The 12,258-nt window shown below is 37.3% G+C and overlaps 1 protein-coding gene across 2 annotated transcripts in view; it reads left to right on the top strand.

Moving 5' to 3' along the window:
• The window catches only part of GABRB2 (gamma-aminobutyric acid type A receptor subunit beta2), a 148,203-nt gene that overhangs the window by 38,859 nt on the left and 97,086 nt on the right, over window positions 1–12,258 (top strand). For both annotated transcript variants that reach the window (XM_088522602.1, XM_088522603.1), the window contains one exon: window positions 11,981–12,201. In XM_088522602.1, the coding sequence (XP_088378728.1) occupies window positions 11,981–12,201 (221 nt within the window). The remainder of the gene's footprint in view (window positions 1–11,980; window positions 12,202–12,258) is intronic.

Raw genomic sequence — 12,258 nt, 5'->3', positions numbered from 1 at the left:
CAGTTGGAGAGGAAGGCTTAACTAGTATGCCTGTAGGTATGACTTGTTGTAATGTTTCTATATAAGCTAAGAGTAGAAAGGCGCAAAATGTTTCTTAAAAGGAAAGTGCTGCAGCTGCAAGAGAGCTGGGGTCAGAAGCCCCAATATACAAGTTTCACTTAATAGTCCAGGGTTCAGTAAAACGTGTACTTGAAAGTTAAGTAACCGAAGGCGTAGCAGGTTAGGCCTCAAAACTACTACATGGCTAATATTTCCTCAGTAATCAGGTAGTGCATATGAGGTATCAAAGGAAGTGACAGAATGTGTAATTTTTATGAGGCACTGGAAATACAAGTCTGTCTTTAATGCAACCCAGGGCTCCTTTTCAGTGGTTAGTTACTCCGAATGTTAGTTTGGGGTATGAGTAATGCTGAAGATTTTCTGCTTCCCATTCTTGATAGTGAGAAGGAGGAAAATGGGAAGGAGAATGAAAGATCACTGATATTTCAGTTAAATGCGCTTTTTGCCGTGTAGTATTTAGGATTTCACTTTTATCTAACTGGACAAAACTCTTGGCAAAAGAAAGACTTTAGCTTCTATGTCATTTGGCTGCAAATTTCTCTAATTTTTTCTTCAAATTTCATCTGACTACTGTACAGCAATATAAGAATACACTGTCAAGGCATTCTGTGACTCCGAGTGAGAAACAACCCTGTTAGTTTTAAAAGAATAGTTGTTATACAGCCAGTGAACTGATGTATAAGTGCATCCATTTTGTGCCTGAATTAACCTGCTAGAAACCAGTGGATTTTAAATTGATGTGTTCTGCTTGCCGACTAATGTGTAGGGTGCTGAAGCAGAAATACTGTATAAGTCCCATATGAAGTAGTGGCCAGAACTATGAGTTATTTAGGATTTTGCTTGTTAACACATGCTGAAACCATGCACTTAGTGATGGCTTATAGTTTAATCATTTGAGAGATTAAGCAAAACACTTCAGGTAATGTCTTTGAAGCTGTTAAGACTGAAATATTAAAGAAAATCTTTATGGTGAAGGTACAAAATAAATTAGAAAATTCAGCGTAATAAATCCGTCAAGACTTTTAGGAACTTTGTCATTATTTTCAGGACAATTTCATTGGAATCATCACTGAAATTTGTTTTGTTTGCTTTTGCCTGGATATGTTCAAAATAGATTTTCTCAGCACTGTCTGTGTATAAAACCTGTTTTATATTTAAGATGTGTTGTGGGACAGCAATTTCTACAGCGCAAAGGCAATTTATTTGGCTGAGAAGAATTGTATATATGGACTTCAGTGCCTGGGAGCCAAATCTAAGTCTTCTCATTTAGTTTTAAATTTTAAAGGGGTAGACAACACCCAGAAACACAGGTTAAAGATGTGGAGAATGCACTTTCTATTGTAGGATATACAAATATTTTCTTGTTCTTGAAAGAACATGTTTTTGATTTACTGGATTTTCAGAAAACTAACTCTACTGATGAAGGTGTTTTAAATCCTGCAGATTAGACTAATTGAATCAATTTTCATAAGACATGTAATGAGGGGTCACATGCCTGACATTTTCTAGCTCAACCTTCAGACACATCTAAAGAATGAGTTTCCCATTGACGCTCTTGATTCTCTAGCGTTCCAGCAGAAGTGCAGATATACATTTGATATCTACTGACTGTGTGGGAAGAAAAACTTGTAATACCTTTTCCGGAAATGTATGGCCTGAAACTCTTACCCAATAAGCTGTTGAATGAAAACATGTTTTGTAGAGGTTCTGAAGAGTATTTGATTCCTGATGTTGCACACTAGTGTCTGTTTCTGATTCCAGGCTTAGTTTTTCCATGTTCTTTGTTAATGTTTGAAGACAGAAAGGTCTTTATATAAGCACTGAACAATGAATTGTGAGTTTGTCTTATAGAGTTTTATCTCAAAAAATATATTCATCTAGTGAATTTTCATCTTTTCCAAATATATAAAGATATGAGAATGGTAATGGAGCTCCACGCACCAAAAAAGAGGAAGATGGAACTCTATTCTCTGTTCTACTTCTAAAGTATTCACAGAGTGATTCATGATTTCTCAGACTTTTCCTGTGCTGGAAAATTAAATAAATATCGAGAGAGTAAGGAAGATAGGCGGAAAACAAGGCCCCCAGACTGCTGGTTTGGATGCTGAGATAGAATGGGTAATGTAAAACTAACAGTACCAGCAAGTTGCATAAATGCCTTCAAAATATAAGTAGTCGGAGGGAACTGATGTGTAAGTTGAAAGTTCTATTTCTGCAGCATCTCAAAGTTGTTCAAGTAACATGAATTTTATCAGAAGTTTATCTGTCAAATCAAGTGGATTCAAAGTATAATGAAGTTGCTTAAGTGAAAAACGGTCTATTTTTTTCTGAAAAACTTTCTATATCAACATGCTGCACTTGTAAAATATGTGAAGGGATGCAGATGCAATGCCAGTAATACTTATACAATAGCTTCCACAGCAGGCAGAAAGGAGGCTAACTGAAAAGATGTATCCTGATTTTTTTTTTAAAAAAATATATTGGATTTGCAATACTGCTAAGAAAGAAGTCTCTTTCATGCCATTTCCAATTAACCATTTACCTTCCTTGCCTTGAGAAAAGATGAGTGTCTGTGTTGTTGGCTTTATCAGACAAACAGTACATCCATTTGGTCCCTGAATCATTGATGATAAGACATACCTGCTATTTTCTTCTTTCTGATCTGTCCTGTTATCTTTCTGCCACTCTTTCCGTATTGTTTTCTTTCTCTGTTCTTTTGTGCAGAATATGAAGACATCATCTAATTCAGTTGCAGTGTTCAGAGCAAGGTTCCCCATTGTTAGTAAGAGAAAGAATAGAGATTTTTTTTGTCACAATAAATTGTTAAAAATATTGAAAACATAGAGTACAATGGGGATGCAGGCCAACAGACCTAGATGAATTTATGTGTTTTTTGTATTTCCTATTTAGGATCTTTAAGTAGGTATCTTAACCTGAACCACTAAAATCTAAGCTGACTGAGCAGGCTTTCCTGTAGTAGGAGGGAAAAGGAGTTAATAGCTCCTCATGTTATCCTCTTGGCTGACTGAGGATATGCATCTCCTGAAAGGGTTCTACTAGGGCTTCACTTAAAGGATGACTATATGACTATTGACTTGATGAATAAGTTATGGCATAGGTGGCTAAAACTGTATCAGGTAGAAATGTTCCAGTTAAACACTCAGGACCACTGTAATAGGAATGAAAGTATTCAGAGACGGTGAAGTAGCACAGTATTAAGGACCATACATTAAACTTGTCATTCCCTACTCTGCTGTATCTCTCTGCATACTTGACTTTCTTGTGCTCGTGCTTAACTCATGCAAGAGTCTTGGGAAGAGACCCATCTTTTGGTTGTCTACATACAGCATCTCACATAGCATGACCTGGATCCATGCCTGGGGCTCTTGTAGGCAATACCGAAATACAAGAAACAGCAAAAATGACTTCTCTGAAGGTAGGGAATGCTGGTTCTTGGAATACTGTCCCTTAAATATAAGATTGTAACCAGTTAAATTTAAAACTCTCCTCTATTTTATTTTTTTTTTCTTACAGCAAAGAAGGAAGACAGGAAGTTCCACAGACAAGAACAAAACTAGTAACTGAGCAGAGTAAAGCATCACTAGCCTACACGTAGTAGTGTTCATGGTTAAAATTCTTCCTTCTCTTCGTATGAATGCAAATTGAGCATGCCATGAATAGAGAGACTGCAAGTCAGAATTTAAAAGATTGAAGAGTTACAGGAGCAAATAGTAATACTATTTTAACTATTAAATGCTGGTTAAAGTACCAAACCCACATGGATTTATTGTCAGAACTACGATGAAGTAGAGAGAGAAATGGAAAAGCATTTGGCAAAAAGTTTGATAGCTCTCTAATACACTGGCTGATGGAGAGGTCTGCAGAAGGTACAATATACTGTGTTTACCAGCAGGACAAGGATCTAGTGAACTGTAAATGCAGAAGCCCAACCTCAGCTCAGGGAAAGATAAGACAAACTTTGAAGGTTGATGAGATGAGACATTTAATTTAGTAGGAGGCAGACACAATAAATAGATCCATTCTGTGGTGATGGATGCCTGATCGTTTTTCTTGGCTTCTTGGAGCATGTTTCTGAGAATTGATAGATACAAGTGTAATGACATTAAATTAATAGATCTTGATGACAGGATAGCTTTAGTCTGACAAATACAATCAGTATGGTTTACACTGTAAGGATTAGGTTTGTGGAATGGAAATGAATTATTTAAATGCATAGAAAATTCTCTGGCACAGGTGGGAAGCCGGTGAAGACTGAAATGGAGGAAAGGGGGAAGAGAACTGATTTTTTTTGTCCGAAAGGGCGCTTATAGGTCTACTGAGAAGGAATAGTGTATGGCTAGTCAAGGTTTTGGTGACAAAATAGGAACACACAGGAAATACTGTACAAATATATCTGGTCAATAACTCAAAGGTAAACTGAGTCTGTTGATTTCTAGGTGGCTCAAATAGTTGTGTGACTAAGGTGTGGAAAGAGGTGTGGTACTAAGCATGTGACACAAGCCTCCCGAATTTTAAAGCTCTGAACAGAATAGGTAGGAGCAGAAATGTGTGACAGCTCTAAACTTTTGTCTTTTTGATAAGAGTCAGTAAAGTAAACTGAGTTAAACTGCAGCCACTGCTAAGTAATGGTGATCTCCTGATTATTGACATTACTTCTGCCTTTAGAAATGCTTGAAAGAGAAATTTTCATTATTGTTAAACCGTTCTAATCCATATAGAGAGGAAAACTTCTGCTCTTGGTGGTTTTCAAGAGCAGATTACAAAAACCCCCGAGAGACCTTGTCTGATCTCAGAACTGACCTTGGTTTGAGCAGGAGATTGGACCAGAGATCTTTTGAGACCCTTGGAACCTGAATCTTTATGATTTTCTGAAAGTAAAATAGTTATATAGCACTAAGATTGCAAATCTTTTCCACGTTAATCTCTGTTGATTTTTTTTTAGTTGGTTAAATATGCAGATTAATCACAGAGAACTAGCTTGCTTTTTGTTGTGAGGATTGCAGCTTTTCTCTGTTAATGTCTTCTGTATCTATCAAAGAGAATAGGCTGTTGGAATAGAGGTGTTTAAAATTCTTTCCTGTTGGCTATTACAGTAACTTGAAGCTTTGAATCATAAGCAATTTATAATTAATTTTTTCTAAATTATTTTTGTATATTGTATTTTTATGTATATATATATGAGCAGAAAAGAAATCTACATTTTATCTCTGATTATGTGTGTCTGATTACATATATATATATATATTTGCAGATTTTTCTCCACTGAATATAATATGCATTTCTTTTTCAGCTGAGTATATCACTTATTCTCTTGGAAGTGCCTCTGCTAAATGTATTCCCTTTGCTGAAGCGTTAGCTGTCACGCAAATCGGACTTTCAGTTTCCACGGGCCTGTCATCACTATGGAAGAGATGATACGTGCTTATTTAAACTTGTCCTTTACTTCAGTGCTGTCAGCTCTCTGCAGTGCCTGACGGTTTTGAGATGCAGCCTTGTCATGTCCTGGGATAGGGGCAAGAGCATTTGAATACACAGAAGGTGCCTACATGACATGACACTATTTGTGTTTCTCTTTTTTTCTCATCCTTACAGTCTTCACTCTTCAACCCCCATGAAATCTGTATGTGAGGTTAGACAATTTAAGAGATTATTGGACTAGGAAGGCAGCTAAAATCAGAGCTTTTGGTCTATTCCCGTAAGATTTATGTGTAAGCAGAAAAAAGCACATTAGTCTGAAGTGCAGTGTGGAGCCTCTGGTGTATTAGACCATGATATATAAATGCTTATAGGAACATATCTGTGGGAGATTTGTACTCTCTGGAGTACATTGCTGCTTACAAGACATCAGTTTGTCACTAACAGATTAATGAACCGTTTTAGAGAACTTTTTGAAATCAGCAGGCCAGAGAAATGGGGAATAGCGGGAGCTGCGGAAGTGTTGAAGGGATGCGAGCTGCTGCGGTCGCCTCCTGTGCAACTGGAGAATGGCATTAAAAATAACTAACACATTACAGTTGCCTAAAAACCTTTCCATTTGTGCTTCCCTAGTGGGTGCATTGGATAGAAGAGGGATGGTAGTTGAGTTTTTCCACCTAGATTTTCCCTTAAAAAGGAAAAGGTGTGTGTGTGTGGGAGGGGAGAGAAGGGAGGAGAAAAGCAGCACAGGATTCTAGCATGATTAGCAGTAGGGTTTAGGATTTTAAATATTAATCTTAAATGAATCATTCTTTCTTTCGTAGTTATAAAATGAAAAGGAAAAAGTAATTTAGTGGCTCACATGAGCTTTCTAGACACGCCATCCTGATGACATGGGTAGGTAGGTAGTACCCTCATGGAGGGATCAGGGCTTTGCGGTCAGAGCAAAAACAGAACCAAGGTAAAGTCTGGGTATGTTTTGTGCAGTCCAAGATGATTTTCTGCTGTAAATTTCTGTGCAAATTTCTCTTGGACGTAATTAGAAGCTAATGAAGTCGATTAGCCTAACTTAATTTCAGCTGTAGAATGTATTAGTAAAGAAAAGGTGATATATCCTGTTGGTTATACAGTTTTGAGATGAACTGTAAATCTTTGGGCAGCTCTCTCTCAGGTTAATAGCCTCACTGAGACTCCGATTCAATTAAGGCGAACATGAAAATTTGTTTTAGATTTTTTTTCAATACATGTTTTTTAGATAATTTATTTTAAAAACAATGTTTCAGATATAATGCTAAGATTATTAAAACTGCCTCAATACAATTGGATAGTAATGAAACCTGTATCTTGTGAAAGGATATTCTAAGTTAGAACATATAACGTGAGTGTTCAGTGTCAAGTAGTGCTGAGGATGGAAGTCATCTAGTGGATTAATATGATTTATCTGGATTATATTATCACACACTTAGTTTATGGCAATTTCTGGTAAAGCAGCTTGGATTCTGTCTACTTTTCCACTGCTGATGCAATAGGGTTGTTTACTCAAAGCTGTTGGCTACCTGCAATTTTAGTGGAATTTTGGAGGAAAACAAAATACGTGTTTGCTGAGATTATTTAGTAACTTCATACTGAGACATCCTAAAATCTAATTCTGAATACTTTTACTTTGGAGGCGAGACTGTTGAAAATATCGTCTAAATGTTAATTAACTTTCATAATGACTCCATTGTTTTTTATCATGAAGAACTATTATACTTGAGGTGATTTGATCTCTTAATCAAAAGCATATTTTCACATGAGATTTTATTTATCTTCACTGATGATATGTCACAAGCAAAATAAAAATGAATAGTGTTTTCAATTGAATAGGAATTCACACAGAAAAGTAATATCATAGGCCATAAAATATATCTCAATTCAAGTGAGATGTTTTATTATTCAGTGTTAGAGAGGGAATAGTATGTAGACTTGACAAACAGCGTAGCAGTAATGCCACCCATATTTAATAAAAAAGAATATATTTAGGAAAGTGAAGAATATATGTGCTTTCCTTAGTGTGTCTGTTGTAGAAGTTATCTTGCATAAATTCTCTGTTGCTTAGTGGGAAAGCAGTTAGCTTTGTACCTGAAATGAAAATAATCTGCTTGGTGCAAACAAACTAAATATAGTGAAGTATATGCCCCTGCCTATAAATATAGCCCAATGAAATATTCTTATATTTTGTTTGATGGTTTGTTTTTCTAAAAGTGAATCCTTAGGCAGCTCATTTAAATGAGACTACAGAAGGACAGATTTTGGGTAGAATTTCCCAACAGCAGTGGCTGTACAAATCCTTGATGAAGGTTGATATAATAAAGACTTTCTGGCAAACTTTCTCCTAGTATATCAAATTTTGGAAGTTAAACCCTAGTAGTGAGAATGCTCTCCTTTGCAGCACTTGAGGTTTTCCTTCGTGGGGCTCAAGTATTTTGAATTTCTGGTGTTCCTGTAGTTAACTTTTCTGTAAGGCTATGAAATTGTACAATATTGTTAGAAATCTATGAATGCAGAGTTGTGGTACATGGGAAAAAATGAAATTCAATATAAGTAAACTCTCTGGGTGCTTCCTATGGCTTAAAGCAATTTAGAGTACTTTGAAGATGCTACTAAATAAAATTAGTACGTAATTTTCTGTTGGAAACAAGGGTCTTGTTTTCATAATTTTGTCTATAGTGCACGTAGTTTAGATTTGTCTTGCTTTGCACTTGCATTGCTCCTCTGAGAATCCCGCGGCACTTCTTAGAAGAGGAGTAGCTCCTTCCAACAGGCAGATGAGTCTGGTGGTATCGTGATATGTGGCGCTCTCGAGCTCATAGCAGACTATTTTGCAGTTTTCTCTCCAAATTTAATCAGTTTTCCTGATACTACCAAGAGACACCAAATCGGAGAGCTAAAAGACATATCGTGTGTGCTTTTTGACTGCAGTGACATGTAAATTGCTAGCTCAGTAAAATGCAGTGTCATAGTTCAGTCTGGATGATTTGTCAGAGATGAAAATCAAATGTCACCGTCTCTTGCTAAACTAATTGACATGACAGGAAACACAGCAGCCATAGCTGCTTAATTGCATTTCAATGCATAAAGTATGCAGTGCATTGCAATGCAATATATAAATCATTGTGTAGAAACCATGTAAACGCTGAATTCTGGCAGTGCTAAGGAGACACAAATTCATGGATCTGTCACCGAGATACTAAGCAGCTGCTCACTATGGATATCATATTATCAGTAGTAAGAAGCTCAGTGTCTAGGCATCAAACTCTGCTGACAGTTGTTTGGTTTTCAGCGTGCAAGTCTATTGCTTGGTTCAGAAAAGACTGTTTTTTCTAGAAACAGTATTGCAGAAGATAAACAGCCCATGATTGATTAGTTGTAAAGTGAGATTTTCTCATAATTAATTCTGAGATGGTTATTGAACAATAAATGAAGAGCTTACATTTTGGAGTCTTTCTTTTTGCAAAAAGTCATAAACTTCAGATAATACAATTACCATCTTACCAGCTAAGTTTTGAGGCACAGTTACTAGGAATTTTTTTTTTTGTGGACTTGAAGCCAGCTTGAGATAGACTATTCGAAAGAGTTTGAGCAGCTGTGTTGTATACGAAGAGCTAACAGACATGAAGTGATGCTGTGAATCAGTCTTGTTCTGCTTAATGTAGAACAAAAGGGGCTACATGTTAAATGTCATGCTCAAATGGGAATATTCTTATGCTTTGAAAAATATATATATATACACACACATCTGGCTTCATTAGACTCACCGTCATTGTGAGCCTTCATGACATTTACCTCACTTACTGCCTTAGTTCTTTTTTGCCTGTAGAAAGCAGCCAGCAAGATACAGTTCACAATTGGCTTGTGAATAAGTCTAGCTAAGACCTGTTATCTCAACTTTTTAGTTAAAAGTAGATGAAAAATATGCAGTTTTGGTTTAAGAGAAGTTTTTTGGGAGGATATTAATGGAATGAAAGAATACAGACATGAGTGTCAGTTTTTAGGCTGCTTTTTTCAGCTCAGTGTCTTCATAGTCATTGATCGAGAACTTGGCCAGAGGTAACAGGTCTATTTATCTAACTTTGCTAAATTTGTAATTAACTTTGTTGCTCTTCTGTTCATTTTGGATATGTGGAATAAAGAGAGGAAAGAATAGAATTGACCTTGTAGTGGTGAGGAAAAGAGAAGGAACTTTTTCTTTGATCGGGATGGAATGGGAGTGCATTTTCTCTTGCCTGAATCTTTATATCTAGAATCAATAATTTTACTAAATGTAAGTCTCTGTAAACAGTAGAATGATAAGGACAGCTGTAAAAAATGATACTGCCTTGTCTATCTCTCTTAAGCAGTATTTGTATCTTTAATTAGAAACACATGTTTCTTCACATTCCCAGAGTTGAAAAATGCTTGGTTTTGCTCCCTAGCAATTTTATCTATGCTAGGACAATTTTGTGCCATGTATTTCAAGCCTTCAGAGTAACTGATGACTGTGTCCCTTATTTACACTGACTAAGTGTTTATTTGTGTGTGTGTCTTGTAAATAGTGTGTGCATCCAGCGTTTCTCCCGGGTAGCGGTGTACACAGGCCCGGGGAGCCCAAAGTTTGGCTTCATGTGACACTTGGCCAGTTGTGATGGCTGCCTTGTGCCAGGCTCTGCAGCGGGGCTGGTTCTGCCTCCTCTGCGGGTGTCCTCGAAGTCCCCAACAGCCTCAGACGGGAGCCGGGCAGCCTGGTGGGCTCCATCTCGCCACGCGCCGTGGTCCTCCTTCTCTTCCTCCCTTTCTTCACAGCCCTTTGGGCACCAGCTCATTAAAGAGAGGAGATACCTGTGTGTTTGGTTGGATGGCTGTCATTAGAATAGAAGGAAATTCCCATGTTCATAGCAAGATTTGGATACTTTTATTCTTTGCACTGTTGCCATTAGGTAAGTGGATGCTCAGTCTCTAAGCGCCAAGTACCTCAGAATGACTTCAGTGCCACTTGTAGCTCTGCGTTGTCATCTGGAACTCCCATTTCATCTGAGATTTTTGTTTTTTTCCTTCCCTATTAAGGAATGAGTTGCAGCTTTCAGTAATAGGTTTTCCTTCATTTATAGCTTATAATTTACGTTTTGGTATCTTGGAACATCTTTTAAAAAATAATCAATTTCAGAGAGTAGTGTGGTCTTTCTTAAAACTGTTATTTTAAGGAATAAATCCCCAACTGCAGTCACAGATGAAAGCTAGGGCCAGTTGATGACAAATGGCTTTAGCTGGAACAGCAAGCCTGTTCCTGGAATGCACTGTGTTTGACTCTGAACTCCAGCACGGTGACTTGGCTTTTCTTTTAGCTGTACCAGGGCTCTGAATTTATATAAAGCACTGCATGACACATTTGTTTTTCTTCCTCCTCTTCCCCTTGTAGGCTCTCCCCTTTTTTTTTTTTTTACTGAGGAATAAAGAGAGAAGTATGTTCTGCATATGTGCTGTGTATTGGTACATACAGATTATTCTTTAGGAATGAAATGCAATATCTCAGGACAACAGTGGAGCAATTGCTGTGGCTCAACCTGTAGCTACCAGTTGCTACGGTTTATGCTGTGATATGCTTTTGTAAAGAAGACTCATACATTGTCTTATTGGCAGTATGTAACTAGGTGCCTGGTCCTGAAGTAAGTACTGCAGGACAGTGATGAAGCACAAGAGTAAGATATGTAGTTGGGGGCTTTCTTTTATGTTGGGGGGATGCTCTTGAGGTGCTCTGATCGAAACATCTCCAAAATACTTTTCATTAATGGCCTGCATCGGCACACAGAAAGGCTGCAATCTCCTGATACTGTAAGTGTCTACTCAAATGGTTAATTGTGCACTCTAAATTGTCCTGTTGCAGTAACTAGGGTTACTTCATCTGTAAAATTAAGCATAAGACTAAGACTCTGTAGCACAGAAACTTAGGAGACCTACCACTGTTTCAGTGCCCAGGGGAAAGTTAACAGACTCTTCAGAGATTTTCATTTAGAGAAGTGCTTGGATGGGTAGCAGCAGTTTGAGACACAAGGCCTGATCCAGAACTGCCACTTGCCACATAAAACACTGAATACTGGCAAGACCATGCAAAAGAAAATCATATGTTCAAATCTTCCCGTTTCCTAGAACACCCAGGCTTACAAAGTACTGGAGTAATTTCAGACAGTTAAACATCTATATTTAATCTTTCTTAGTTTTTAAATACTAAAACGGGAACATCCGAGCTATTCAAAGAATATCAATGCTCCAACTGATTGGTATTCTGATTTGTGTTATTGAATATAAGCAAGTTCAGTGTACATGTACTAGAGGGGTGAAGGGGAGGATTCTGAACTGAAATGTTTGCCTTTAAGAATAGTCTAACAATAGATAAGTGTGTTTTTGCTTTTTCCGTGTATATATATTGTCTGTTTCAATGCAAACTTTTGTTTGTTTTTTATAATCACAGGACTATACCTTGACAATGTACTTTCAGCAAGCGTGGAGAGATAAGAGGCTGTCGTATAATGTAATACCTCTAAACCTTACTCTGGACAATAGAGTAGCAGATCAGCTCTGGGTTCCTGATACCTATTTTCTGAATGACAAGAAGTCATTTGTACATGGTGTCACTGTGAAGAACAGAATGATCCGTTTGCATCCGGATGGGACAGTCCTGTATGGACTCAGGTCAGTACGAAACATTTCTAACTCCTCTGTTGTTGTTTTTTATTTCTGTTTTCTTCA

This window comes from Tinamus guttatus, unplaced genomic scaffold, assembly GCF_059628265.1.
Source record: "Tinamus guttatus ecotype Peru unplaced genomic scaffold, ASM5962826v1 Tinamus_guttatus_pri_ptg000155l, whole genome shotgun sequence".
Lineage (NCBI taxonomy): Eukaryota > Metazoa > Chordata > Aves > Tinamiformes > Tinamidae > Tinamus > Tinamus guttatus.
This window is presented reverse-complemented; position numbering and strand designations above follow the sequence as displayed.